Genomic DNA, 13,944 nt, shown 5'->3' with positions numbered 1-13,944 from the left:
TATTTCCAAGTCAGGATGGTGAACAGCTTGGAGGAGATGGTGGTGGTGTTCCCATGTATCTACTGCCCTTGACTTTCTAGATGATAGTGCTGGTGGATTTGGAAGATGCTGCCTAAGGAGTTTTGGTGAGTTCCTGGAGTGCAACTGCTGCCACTGTGCATCAGTAGTGGAGGAAGTGAATGTTTGTGGAAGGAATGCCAATCAAGTGGGCTGCTTTGTCATGGATGGTGTCAAGCTTTTTGAGTGTTTTTGTAGCTGCACTCATCCAGGGAAATGAGGGTATTCCATCGCACTCCTAACTTATGCCTTGTAGATGGTGGACAGGCTTTGAGGAGGTGAGTTACTCACTACAGGATTCCTGGCTCTGACCTGCTCCTGTAGCCACAGTATTTATATGGCTAGTCCAGTTCAATTTTTGGTCAAGAGTAACTCCCAGGATGTTGATAGTGGGAGATTCTGGGATAGTAATATCATTTAATGCCAAGGGCAGATGTTTCGATTCTCTCTTGTTGGAGATGGTCACTGCCCTGACACTTATGAGATGTGAATGTTACTTGCCATTGGTCAATCCAAGCCTGGATATTGTCCAGGCCTTGCTGCATTTGCTCATGGACTGCTTTAGTATCTGAGGACTCGCAAGTAGTGCTGAACATTTGCAATCATCAGTGAACATCCTCTCTTCTGACTTTATGATGGAATGAAGCAGCTGAAGATAGTTGGGCCTAGGCTGTTCCCCTGGGACCACCTGTGGCAATGTCCTGAAACTGAGGTGATTGATTGACCACTAACAACCACAACTATCTTCCTTTGTGGCCAGGTATGACTGCAATCAGCAGAGAGTTTTCCCCTTGAATCCCCTTGACTCCACTTTTGCTAGGGCTCCTTGATGTCATTTCAACAGTGGCCTTGCTATCAAGGGTAGTCACTCGCAGCTCACCTTTGGAGTTCAGCTGTTTTGTCCATGTTTGAACCAAGGTTGTAGTGTGGTCAGGATCACTTGATAGCATTGTTGATGACTCCTTCCATCACTCTACTGATGATTTGAGAATAGACTAATGGGGTGGTAATTGGCCATGTTGGATTTGTCCTGTTTCTTATGTACAGGACAACTTGGGCAATTTTCCACATGGCTGGGTAGATGTCAGTGTTGTAACTGTTCTGAAACAGCTTGGCTAGGGGCATGGCAAATTCTGGAGCACAAGCCTTCAGTACTATTGCCGGACTTTTATCTGAACCCATAGCCTTTGCGGTATCCAGTGCCTTCAGCCATTTATTGATGATATGTGGTGTGAATCGAATTAGCTGATGATGATACCTATGATTCTGAGGACCACTGGGGAAGGCCAGGATGGATCATCCGCTTGGTACTTTGTGGCTGAAGATTGTTGTGAATGCTTCAGCCTTATCTTTTACACTGATATGATGGGCTTCTCCATCATTGAGGATTGGGATATTTGTGTAGCCTCTTCCTCCAGAGAGTTGTTTAGTTGTCCAAGCTGTGAAATGGTGGTGATGTGGCAGGACTTGGATCTGATCTATTGGTTGTGGGATCACTTAACTCTTATTCTCGCTGCTTATTCTGTTTGGCACACAAGTACTCCTGTGTTGTGGCTTTACCATGTTGGCATCTCATTTTTAGGTATGCTTGGTGTTGCTCCTGGCATGCCCTCCTACACGCTTCTTTGAACTAGCGTTGATCCCCTGGCTTGGTGGTAATGCTAGAATGGGGGGTATGCTGGACCATGAGGTTACAGACTGTGGTTGAGGACAATTCTGTTGTTGCTGGTGGCTCACAGCACCTCATGGATGCCCAGTCTTGAGTTGCCAGATCTGTTTGAAGTCTATCCCATTTAACATGGTGGTAAAACATCCTCAGTGTGGTTCCCCAACCACCCTCCCACATCCTTTCCCCCACTCCCCACCCCAACAACCCTCACGCTTCACACACTTACCTTCTCTGCAGTCAACGGTCAGGATTCTCTGGCCGTTCATGCCGGCAGGATTCTCCGGCCCCCTCAGCAGCGCACCCCTGTCCGCGGGTCTCCCGCAGCTGTGGGGTGACTTTGATGGAAACTCTCATTGACTGTGGCGGGACCAGAGAATCCCACTGCTAGCAAACAACGTGCCACCTCCTGTGGGCAGGAAATGGGCCCAAAGTGACTGGGACATTTAAACAGACTGATTTATGGTCAGCTAGTGCTGTAAAAAGGAGGCATGCCTTTGTTTCCCTCTATGTCCCTGCAGTCTGAGGGCCTTCAGGCGCAGTTACACTGCACATTCCTCAGCAGGCCTGGATCAGAGGTCCGCCCAAGAAAGGTGCAACTCCAGATTAATGTAAGTGAAAAGGAGCAGGTTGGCAATCTGACAGAGATGTCCCCACCACAGAAGATTTGAGCTAAACTCTAGCATTCTATGTTATAAAACCAGCCTAGTGACACTACAGTCTTGGGAATACCATTCCTGTTTTATATCTAGTTATGTGACCATGTGACTTTGGAGGTTGTAACAATACAACCGTCTCATTGCATGTACTGGGTACTGTGATCTCTCATGTTCTGTGGTCTCTCTTCTAGTTTCTCAAAGCATTGGATAAACATTGTACAACACGATAAGGCCAATTGTAAATCACAAACCTGTTTATCTTGCATGATAAGCTGGACTGAAGCAACCTTGGGGAGGAGTAGGGGGTCAAAGGAAAAAGGCAAATGAAATGCTGAGTGTAATAGAAATAATTAATTCAGAGAACTGTTATAAGATAAACTATGATCGCAAGAGAAAGAGTCATATGTACAAAATTGTTTTTAAAAGAAAACCAGTTCAGGAAACATTGATTTATTATTGATACATGCACTGGGATACAGTGAAAAGTATTGTTTCTTCTGTGTTATACAGACAAAAACGTACCATTCATGAAGTACCTAAGGGAAAAGGATAGGGTGCAGTTACAGATAGCGTGTAGAGAAAGATCAGCTTAATATAGGATAGGTCCATTCAAAAGTCTGATGGCAGCAGGGGAGAAACTGTCCTTGAGATGGTTGGTACTTGACCTCAGAATTTTGTATCTTTTCCCAACGGAAGAAGATGGAAGAGTGTATGCCTGGGCTACGTGGGGTCCTTATGTGGCTGCTTTTCCAATGCACCGGCAGTCTAGACAGAGTCAATGGATGGGAGGCTGGTTTGCATGATGGACTGGGGGCTACGTTCATAACCCTTTGTAGTTTCTTGTGGTCTTGGGCAGAGTAGGATCCATACCAAGCTGTGATACAACCGGCTGCTGTGATTAATGTCTGGGACTGTGTTCTGAGTTGAATAATGGGGCTAAAATACTGGGATAATTCAGTCGGCAGCTAGATGCTGTGATGGGATCACTGCAGGTTTCATTTGAAAAATGAGTTAGGTGGGTCAAACACCTAAATCATATCTGGAAACTTCCTTGTACATGTTGATTAACCACATATCCTCTCAATTCGAAGACACTTTTAAAAAATAAATCAAATGTTGTTCCTTCATAAAAGACTACTTAAAATGTATTTTGTTTCGGTGACGGTATTGCTGTTCCCAAGACAAACGACCATCATCTAATTAATGCCAGTGTACAGTACAGAACCATCAAAATTACAGCGGAGTGGTGTGTTTACGGTGGGGGTGTGTAAAATACGATGGTTAGCCCACTGGCTTTCCACCACCGTTGCCCCCCACCGCCCCCCCACCACCTCTCCCGACCCAGTCCCCATTTTTAAACAAATTATAAAAGTCCAGGTAGCTTGTGAGGCAAGCAATTAACCTGAGTTCTGACTGCTCTGACCACAACATAAAACAGCTTGTGTTGTTTCAGAAACTAGTGCTGAGTCTCATCCAGAGAGACTGGAGTTTTGTTCTAGAAGTGACTTCAAACTGGTTTATTCACACTATGTTTCCCAGTGATGGGCAATCTCGGCTAGTGATTGGACAACATGTGTCGTGACTACAATCTTCAGTTCAAGATGGGAAATCAGACTTGTTCACGAACCATGAATAAGATAAATACATTCAATACATGCTGAATATTTCATAACCAGCTGTAGAAAATGCTATATCATTTATATATTAGTAGAATTATCATCAACTTAAAACGGTAGAAACGTAAGGAATATTTACACTTTGGACACAAAGAGAACGCAGGAATCCCCCAATCGGTGGTGTGTGCAATTAGCATGCAATTTGTTTCACTTGCCCTTGCTTCACATGCATACCACTTCAGTCTTACCAGCTGGAAAAAAAACTACATTGATGGAAATCAGTGGAATGAGGCAACACTGTGCATGGGCTACGGTGAGCAAAATGTCTTGTGGGCTGCACTTAGAACCCAGGTGGACTGCATGTGGCCCCTGGGCTATAGTTTGCCCACCACTGATATACATTGTATATGGTGATGAGCTCCAATGTAGGCATATCTATCTTGAATTCTGCCTGGTCTATCTGCTGTATGGAGTCTCATGCCCCTGTTGCCTCTCGTGCCCCTGTTGCCTCTCGTGCCCCTGTTGCCTCTCGTGCCCCTGTTGCCTCTCGTGCCTCTGTTGCCTCTCGTGCCCCTGTTGCCTCTCGTGCCCCTGATGCCTCTCGTGCCCCTGATGCCTCTCGTGCCCCTGATGCCTCTCGTGCCCCTGATGCCTCTCGTGCCCCTGATGCCTCTCGTGCCCCTGTTGCCTCTCGTGCCCCTGTTGCCTCTCGTGCCCCTGTTGCCTCTCGTGCCCCTGTTGCCTCTCGTGCCCCTGTTGCCTCTCGTGCTCCTGTTGCCTCTGTTGCCTCTGTTGCCTCTGTTGCCTCTCGTGCACCGGTTGCCTCTCTTGCCTCTGTGCCCCTGTTGCCTCTCGTTCCCCTGTTGCCTAATACATCACGCATTCCCGTAATTATTCTATTAACCCATTACACTACAGGGTAAGTGGGGGTATGCCCTTTGGTGGTTGCCGTGGGCCCATCAGGGCCACTCCCTCCACTCTGGTCCTTCCCGCCTGTCCTCCAAAGCCTGCCCCCACCAGTCCCTGCCTTCTCCCTACTCTCTGTGATCCCTCCCTGTCCAATGCTCCTGACTTATCTCATTCCAGGATTCATGTTGTCCTCTTCTTGCTCCTCCATGCAGTTGCAGCAGTGCCCACTACTGAGTTCTGGCACTGCTGGGACTGTTAGAGCTGCCAGCCAACTAGATTAGCTGGCAGCATTGGAGGGCAGGATGCCCTCTCACTGAGGGTGTAGATGTCCCACTCTTATCCCTGTTTATGCTGCTGGCTCTGTTTTCTTGCTGCAGGGCAGTGTCGGTCACAGTGGCACCAACTGTCCTGCCTTGCTGCCACTGGTATATTTTGGGCCGCGTATCATTTGGCCTTGATGGCTTTTTTTATTTTCAGACTAATTAACATTTTTTTAGTGTGGTTTCTCTTTGAATATTGATGTCTAGTGGTGATTCTTCCACATCCTCCTCAGGAACTCTGACAAAGTCTCCTTCACATTTCTCTGTAAAACTGAGACAAAATACTTATTTAGCTGCTCTGTCATTACCTCACATTCAAGTACAAAATGGCCTCCTCCATCACTAACTAGTCTCTTTAACTAGCCCTTTGCTTATGAAAGCCCTTGCCATTGCCTTATTAATTTCAATTTTTTGCATTCCTTCTACACTTTTTTTTAATGTTCCTCAGCTTGTTACTTATTATTCCCCCACTGTAGTTAATGTCTGTGTTTTTAAACTTATTTTTCACTCCAATCTGCTTATCCCTAGAATCCAACTATCAATGCACTGCTATTACTCTTATTCTGAATTTAATTAAATGTAAATCTCATTTAAATATGTCCCCCCCAGTGGTGGTCTGTTATTTATGTCACTTTTTCCAATTTATTATTTTGGACTTAGACCTCTCCACTCTATTCAGAGAATTGCCTGGTTACAAGAAAGCATTCTAAGCGATTCTTTCACTCCAACAGGTGGAGATTCACGAAATGTAGAATCCACCCAGCGACAGCTGAGTGTGTGTGAACGCTGGAGACTGAGCCTTCTGGAACATTATGATGGCAGACCGGCTGATGATCAGTATATCCCTGAGTGTGATGAGTTTGGAAATTTTCACGCCTTGCAATGCTACGGAAACAGTGGTTACTGTTGGTGTGTGGATAAAGAAGGTCGAGAGATTCAAGGAACTAGAACTGAACCTGGCAGTCCACCAGCATGTGAGAACTTCCACCTTTCGATTGTAAAGTGAAAATGAACAATCTTTTAATTTTAAAAGATTAGAGGGAAAGAATAATGAAAGCGGCTGAACAAAAGCTGGTAAAATGTTCATGTTTGCTTTCCAAACTGATTTGAAATCATCAGGGCACTTTTAGAAAGAAGCATTGTTTATTTTATTGCATTTATATAACATCTTTTCAGATCAAAGTAAATGAAAGTTTTTTTTAGATTGTAGTCGCTGTTGGAAATAATGGCTTGGCGTGGCACAAAACTGGCCTCCGTGCTCTTCCCCCAAATCTCTCCTCTCCCCCCGGTGGTCTCTGCCCAGCCAGCACCACTAGGCCTCACTCAGCCGACTCGATCTGTTCTCTGCTCGACGATCACAAGAAGGGTTATCCATGCCCTGGTTTGGGCCTGCGGATTTACACACAGCAGATGAGGAGGTTGGGAAGAGATTTGATTGGAATATTCAAAATCAAAAGGGATGTGGATGTAAGGGATAGGAAGGAACTGTCCTTGTTGGTGGAAAGAGTCTATTCAAGTAAGGAGGTAAAGAGAAAATGGGAAACTAGTGAGCCTATTGTGAGTACTGGGGAAGTTTCTAGAGTCCATTATCAAGGATTTGACACGTCAGCATTTGGAAGGCAGTGGTATAATCGGACAAAATCAGCATGGATTTACAAAAGGGAAATCATGCTTGATGGATCTATTAGAATTCTTTGAGGATGTTAAGAGTAGAGTTGACTGAGGAGAACCAATAGATGTGGTTTATTTAGACTTTCAGAAGGCTTTTGACAAGGTCTCACATAACAAACTATTATGTAAAGTTAAAGCACATGGGATTGCAGGTAATGTCTTGAGATGGATAGAAAGCTGGTTAGCAGATAGGAAGTAAATAGTTGGCATAAATGGATCTTTTTCTGATTGGTGATCAGTGACTAGTGGTTTGGAAGAGGGAACTGAATGTATGATCTCCAAATTTGCAGATAATACAAAGCTGCGTGCAAGGGTGAGCGGTAAGGAGGATGCAGAAATGCTTCAGTGTGATTTGAACAGGCTGTGTGTGTGGGCATCTGTATGGCAGATGCGGTATAATGTGGATAAATGTAAGGTTATCCACTTTGGTAGCAATAATAGGAAGACAGATTATTACTTGATTGGGTGTAAATTGAGAGAGGTGGATACTCAATGAGACCTTGGAGTCGCTGAAAGTAAGTGTGCAGGGACAGCAAGCAGTAAAGAAGGCAGATTGTATGTTGGCCTTCATGGCGATAGGACTTGAGTATAGGGATAAGGACGTTTTGCTGTAATTGTATAGGGCGTTGGTGACACTTGGAGTATTGTGTGTAGTATTGCTGTCCTTATCTGAGGAAAGATGTCCTTGCCAAAGAAGGAGTAAAGCGAAGGTTTACTAGGCTGATTCCTGGGATGGCAGGTCTGTCTTTTGGGACAGACTAAATCAGTTAGGACTATATTCATTGGAGTTTAGAAGAATAATAATGATGTGTCCTAGAAACTTATAAAATTCTAACAGGGTTAGACAGGGTAGATTCAGAAAGAATGTTCCTGATGGTGGGGGAGTCCAGAACTAAGGGTGATAGTTTGAAGATAAGGGGTAAACCTTTTGGAACCAGAATATAGTTAAGGCCAAAGCACTGATTGATTTCAAGAATAAACTGGTTATAGCTCTAGGGGCTAGGTGGGATCAGGATATTGAATTCAATGACTAGCCATGATCAAAATGAATGGTGGAACAGGCTCAAAGGGCTGAATGGCCCATTCCTGCTTCTAGTTTCTATGACCGAGAATCTGAGGACATAGATTTAAAATAATTGGCAGAGGAAGCCATGGCAATGTGAGGAAAGTCTTCTTCACACAGCAAGTAGTTCAGATCTGGAATACACTGCCTGGAAGTGTAATGGAAACAGGTTCAATTGAGGCATTTGAAAGGAAATTGGGTTATTATCTGAAAATGAAAAATGTGGAGTCCTACAGGGAAAAGGCAGGGTTAGTGCCACTCAGTGAATTACCCCCTTGGAGAACCAGCACAGTCACAATGGACTGAATGGCCTTTTTCTGTGTTTAACTATTCTGTGATTCCATGGGAGCAGCCAGATTATGCACATCAAGATCCCACGAGCAGCAGCGAGCAATTGATCTAATCTTGTGAAGTTGATTGAGGGATAAGCATTGGCCCAAGGACACCAGGGATGACTCCCTATTCTTCTTCAAATAGAGTCAAGAAACCTTTTGTATCCCATCTGAATGGACAGATTGTGTATTGGTTTAACATCTCATTCTAGGGGTAGTGCAGCATTCACTCAATACCAAACTGGAAAATCAGCCTGTATATTATGCTCTGGAGTAGGCTTTCAACCCACAATCTTTTGACACGAGTGTGCTATTCCCAAAATTGCGTAGTGTGTTGGATCAGGTGAGAAAAGCTGTGTGAAACTCACTGGCTTCACAGACGCCTCTTCTCACCTGATTGAACAACACTCTGTACAATTTCAGAGTGCTGGCAAAGATTTCACAGCCAGCTGGAGGGCCGGGACCTAAACACAGCAGAATTGTGAGTTTGGAGCATAATTTTTAAAAAACACACTGATCCCAAACTTATATATAAGGCCCACCACCCCCGCTCCTCCCCCGCCCCCTTCGAGATCGAGAGTACCCACCACCCTAACAGCCTTGGAGATATGGAGATCAGGCCCCCACACAGGGAAATTGGGGACCCCCATAAGCACGGGGCAAGTCTCCCACTGCAACACCAACATTGTGACATCTGCCCTCTTCTCACAGCACAGATAAGGGGAACTTCTTCCCCCATCTCCCCATGGAGGAAAATTACCTCCCCTGCCAGAGATCCATTGATGCTGCCTCCTTCACGTGCTCCCTTGGCACTGCTGGAGGCACTGCCAGTGGGCAATGCCAATGGACAATGTCCAGCCTTTTCCTTCCACCCCTGGGGTTGACTGGCACCTTTGCACCCATGGCGTGATCATCACAAATGGTTTTTGCTTTCAAAAATCAGCAGTGATTTGTGCCAGCATGTTGGCACCACATCACTAGGGGGGTGCGTCGTGGACAGTAATCACATTTAAATTTATTTAAATATATGGAAATCAGGTCCATGTCCTTTCTGGTGTGAATCCTGATAATGTCATCGGCGGCGGGACAGTGGTGGGGGAAAGGGGGGTGGGGTGCAGTTCTCAAAATATGATCTCACCAGCACAAATCCTGTTTCTAGTCACTCGCCATTAGGGGATTTACACCCCTGACTAATTGGGTGGCTAGATCGCAGCCAAGATTATTACAAATTAAGTCAAAGTTGAACCATGCAGTATTATAGATAGCAAGAGCACAAAGTCACAGTTTGTATTGGTTAATCAGAATTCTTCTTGTTCATTATCTTTATATGACACATTGCAGTGTAACCATGCAGCTTTCTAAAGATTTCCAATTCATCCTAGTGATTTATGAATGTTTCTTTCTGTTGAAATTGCCAGGTATACCAACTGTTGCACCACCCATCATACAGCCTTCTCCAGTGCCTGTCGTGACTCCTCCGCGCACGGGTACCTTCCTTTTATATGCTCAGGGACAGCACATTGGGTACCTGCCCCTGAATGGTACTCAACTAAACAAAGCGGGAGCCAAGAGCCTGCTAGCTCTTCATGTAAAGTATCTATTTTTATAAGTTTCTCCATTGGAACAGTCCCAGATAAATTTAGCACTTAGGAAGGGGAAACAGCCGGTTATTTTCATTTGTCAGCTAATGTAAATGGGTTAATACTATTAAACTGCACCCATACATAGAGAAGAAAAATCAGAACAAGCACTGGGACAGGAAAATTAATGATACTATGCTTCAATTCATCTCATTTGCAGAGTATGATAGTGCAAGTGAGATGAATGAATGTAGAGATGTTAACTGGTAAGTTGAAAGAAAAACTTGTATTTATGTAGCAGCTTACACAATCTCCAGCCATCCCAAAGGGTTTTATCAGTTAATTATGTTTGATAAGTAGTCACTGTTAGCAAGCAGAAGTTGCTTCTCTTGTGTTATGATTTGTGAGGGCATTTTTATCCTTTAATTCTTGAAGATGTTTCAGGCTTATGGAGCCTGCGTTGAGCAATGGATCCTGACATTCCTGCGGGTTGCCCCATAAGCCGAGTGAAGCCCCAGCTGAGCACAGTCCAAGTCCCAGCCCTTCTTCCAAGCCTTGGAGACAGGGTCACGAGCAGAGTCAAGGTAGACCATTGGTTCCTGCAGGAACAGCCCAGGGGAACTTGGCCCACGTTGGCCTCTTCCTGCCATTTGTGGGGTGATACAGTACTTTGCCACTCTGCCTCAGGACTCCTGAGCACTAAATGAGTCAAAGAGAAATGTTTTCCACTGGAATCATTCTGCCACTAGAGAGGCTAAACCATTGCTTTGCAATGGTTTAGCTCAATCCAATAAAAGTATAGAGCCTGCAAATGAATTCGTACCTGGTCTCAACTGAGATGAAATGGAATGAATCCTTAGATGTACGAATTTAGCAAGGAAACCCAGGAATTCCTCGTCCCAATTCACTTTGTTATGGGGCAGGGATAAGGGATCCTAAATCAACCCATGATCCCCCTCCCCCACTCTACCCACCTCCCCCCTGCCACCCCACCCCGCACATACATTTGCCCCACCACTGACCAGTGTTTAAAGATTGAATCTAAACAATGTAGAATTCCAGTGAAACCAATATGGTCTTGTATTCCACATGGCCCTCAGGGAGACATCTGGCTCATGCCCTTTCCCAACCCAGGGATTTTGGGGTCATGGTTTTTAACTACTTCGTTGAAAAAATCCATCTTGTATGCCTAACCTGGTTTCACTCAGGTCTTCTCTTTGCTGAGTCTGGAGGTGAAAGCTATGAAAGGGAATGGTCAGGGCCTTTCTGCTTATTGACCAAGTGTGCAGGCAAGCAAGAAGCAGAATACCGAGCACCATCATTCGCACATGCAAATGTATGTTCTGTACCTGCTGCCAACTCTATGTAATGAAACACCATCCGCAGAAGGTTTTTATTTTTGGGAGATACTCAGTAGTAGATCATTACCAAATTGGAGTAGATAATTGGTAGTAATGTCACACTCTGTGAATCGGTTTGTGTTCCTCTCTAGAGAAAACATTCATTTAAAGTAATTCGAGTTCTGCTGCCATTTACATACTATTTTGTTTCATAGGTAGCTTTAAATGTCTCCTGTAATGCCACTTTCTCTGTTCGCCTTTCTACAATGTCTAATGGTGTTTATGCATCTGTATTTTACACAAATTGATGTTTAACAGAAGAAATTGGCTTTAAACTTGGTTGAAGTCGATATTAATGTCAAAAACATTGCTAGTTAAACAAAGCTGTGTACATTGTGATCTCTTTCCATTTGGATAATGTGTGCAAATTTGAGTGTATATTTGAGTGTCTCCAGCTGTTATTCTGATTTGTAAACTTATCCAGATTAGGTTCGCTGCTTTTTGAATTTCCAACCAGTGGTCTGTGAGATGATTAACTGTTTTCTTCTATTTTATTTTTTCCTTCCAAGGGTTCAATTGTTATTGGCATTGACTATGACTGCAGGGACAAGATGGTTTATTGGACTGATGTTTCTGGCCGAACTATTAATCGAGTTAGTTTGGAACCAGGTGCTGAGCCAGAAATTATCATTAATTCAGGTGAGTTGTCATTAATTCAGGTTCTAAAATCTATTATGCTTTTACAATCATCATTGTCGCATGTGCTGTGCCTGAAGACAGGTCTTTGGTCCTTTATGGCTGCTGGTGTTTCATCCTGAGCCTTTTTACTTGGTCAGTGAAGGTTCGCCACTGCCTTCTGCTCTCAGGGGCAAGGCAAGGAGGCAGATGCCAAGTCTCTGTCAGGCAGAAGGAAAATCAAGCCTGCACTGTTAGCATTATTCTGAACCACATACAGACCATCGAGATAACGGAGTTAACAAGCCCCACTTTTACAATAGACCAGAACAAAAATCATGAATATGAGAACATTACACAATGTAAAGTTAAACTTTTGTATAATTAAGATTTATTATTTATTTGACCAAGATTAGCGGTCTTCTCTGCATTCTTCTTAAAGGATGGGCATGAATGGGTGGGAGTGGAATGCTCTGAACTTTCTGATTGTGCCTGTCTTGCCCAAGTGTTACTTATGCTATTTATGGTGGTGTTTCTTACAATTCATGTTAAAATACTCAATAATGGCTTACATTAATGTATTCCCCTCCAAACCAATGTTAAAAACATGGCCACGATCTTTTACCTATGCCAAATTAGTCAAGGGGGCTGGAGTATTGTTGGGGCATTACAATTGACTTCAATGTCCTCAGGCAATAGAGGAAGGGAAAATACATCAGTGATTAAGTAATTGGCAGGTGATTCCACTGCTTAACATTTCCTAGTGATCCTTATCGTAAGTGCATGATGATTGTAAATGAGGATAGAGTCAGGTCTCAGTTGAGCAGCCTACTGACACTCAGCCTAAGCTTATGAGAAGAATGGGCAGTTGGAAAAGGTACTACTGGCTGTCTGAGCCTGTGGAGTTTTACCCAAAATGACTCGCTACTTTAGGAGAATAGGAGATCAAATAGCAGTTACCCTTGCTTTCATTTATCTCTCCCATTTTCCCTTAGCTTCAAAAATTTCTTTTATAATTCAGGCTCATTGTTGTGCTCATTGAGTAGATAAATACATATAGGAAATCCTATATCTTTATATCTTGTGACACACTGCATTAGATTGTAAGTTCTGAGATGTTGCCAATGGAAATTATTAACTCTTAGTGCAGAATTGTACACTTCCTGGGGGTGAGGGTTGGTATGGACATTAAAAGGAAATTATTAACACCCACTTAATGGCTTCTTCTCACCCCTGCTACAATTTCTCCTGTGGCAGAGGCCAGTGTCGATTGGCTTTCAATGCTTGAGCTAGTAGTGGGCAAGGAGATTGGGGTTTTGTTATATCTTATGCGGTACCCTAAGGTCCATCAGAACATGCTTCCCCCACTCTTCTCATTTTCCCCTCCTTGCATGGCCTGTCCACCCTAGCATCCCACCCCGTCCTCACCACTTCACCAGGGCCTACCTGGATTTGCCAAAATCAGCTCAACCCACTCCAAAGAGCTGCCAACTTGGAGTTAGGATTTCCTCCCCAGGTGACAAGTACATTTTGCCTTAATTGAATCAATACCTCACTGAACATTAATTGGCTGCCATGCAACCCACTGCAGCAGGTCAGCCTCGCCACCTAGATTTATGCCAATGTGGGGGGTGGTGGGTAGAAGCCCCACTGTTGCAGTGATTCTGCCCAATTACACTGGCAAATGGTCAGATGGTTACTAAATAATTGTCTCTACTATTTTGCACTTCTGCTTCTACTTTAGACCTGATGAGTCCTGAAGGACTGAGCATAGACTACCTCCATAGAAACATGTTTTGGACTGACAGTGGATTGGATAAAATAGAAATGGCCAAACTGGATGGATCTGGCCGGCGAGTTCTTGTTCACACAGAGCTGGTAAATCCCAGAGGAATAGCAGTGGACTCACTTAATGGGTAGGTTTCATATGAAGCTATCAAGTTTTTACAGCTGTAGAGTTTTCCAGAAGAAACTAATTTTAAAATATTTGACCTGTGTTCTTTACATTTAGACAAACATACGCAGCTTGTGTAGACAACAAGATTATAGTGTTTAC

At 44.1% G+C, this 13,944-nt stretch overlaps 1 protein-coding gene across 1 annotated transcript in view; it reads left to right on the top strand.

Annotated features, from left to right (window-relative positions):
* nid2a (nidogen 2a (osteonidogen)) overlaps window positions 1–13,944 on the top strand; it is a 133,137-nt gene that overhangs the window by 107,146 nt on the left and 12,047 nt on the right. Inside the window, exons 28-31 of the mRNA XM_080202687.1 lie at window positions 5,959–6,201; window positions 9,712–9,881; window positions 11,783–11,912; window positions 13,633–13,804. Coding sequence (XP_080058813.1) covers window positions 5,959–6,201; window positions 9,712–9,881; window positions 11,783–11,912; window positions 13,633–13,804 — 715 coding nt within the window. The remainder of the gene's footprint in view (window positions 1–5,958; window positions 6,202–9,711; window positions 9,882–11,782; window positions 11,913–13,632; window positions 13,805–13,944) is intronic.

This window comes from Carcharhinus amblyrhynchos, chromosome 14 (genome assembly GCF_965287045.1).
Source record: "Carcharhinus amblyrhynchos chromosome 14, sCarAmb.v2.hapA, whole genome shotgun sequence".
Taxonomy (NCBI): domain Eukaryota; kingdom Metazoa; phylum Chordata; class Chondrichthyes; order Carcharhiniformes; family Carcharhinidae; genus Carcharhinus; species Carcharhinus amblyrhynchos.
This window is presented reverse-complemented; position numbering and strand designations above follow the sequence as displayed.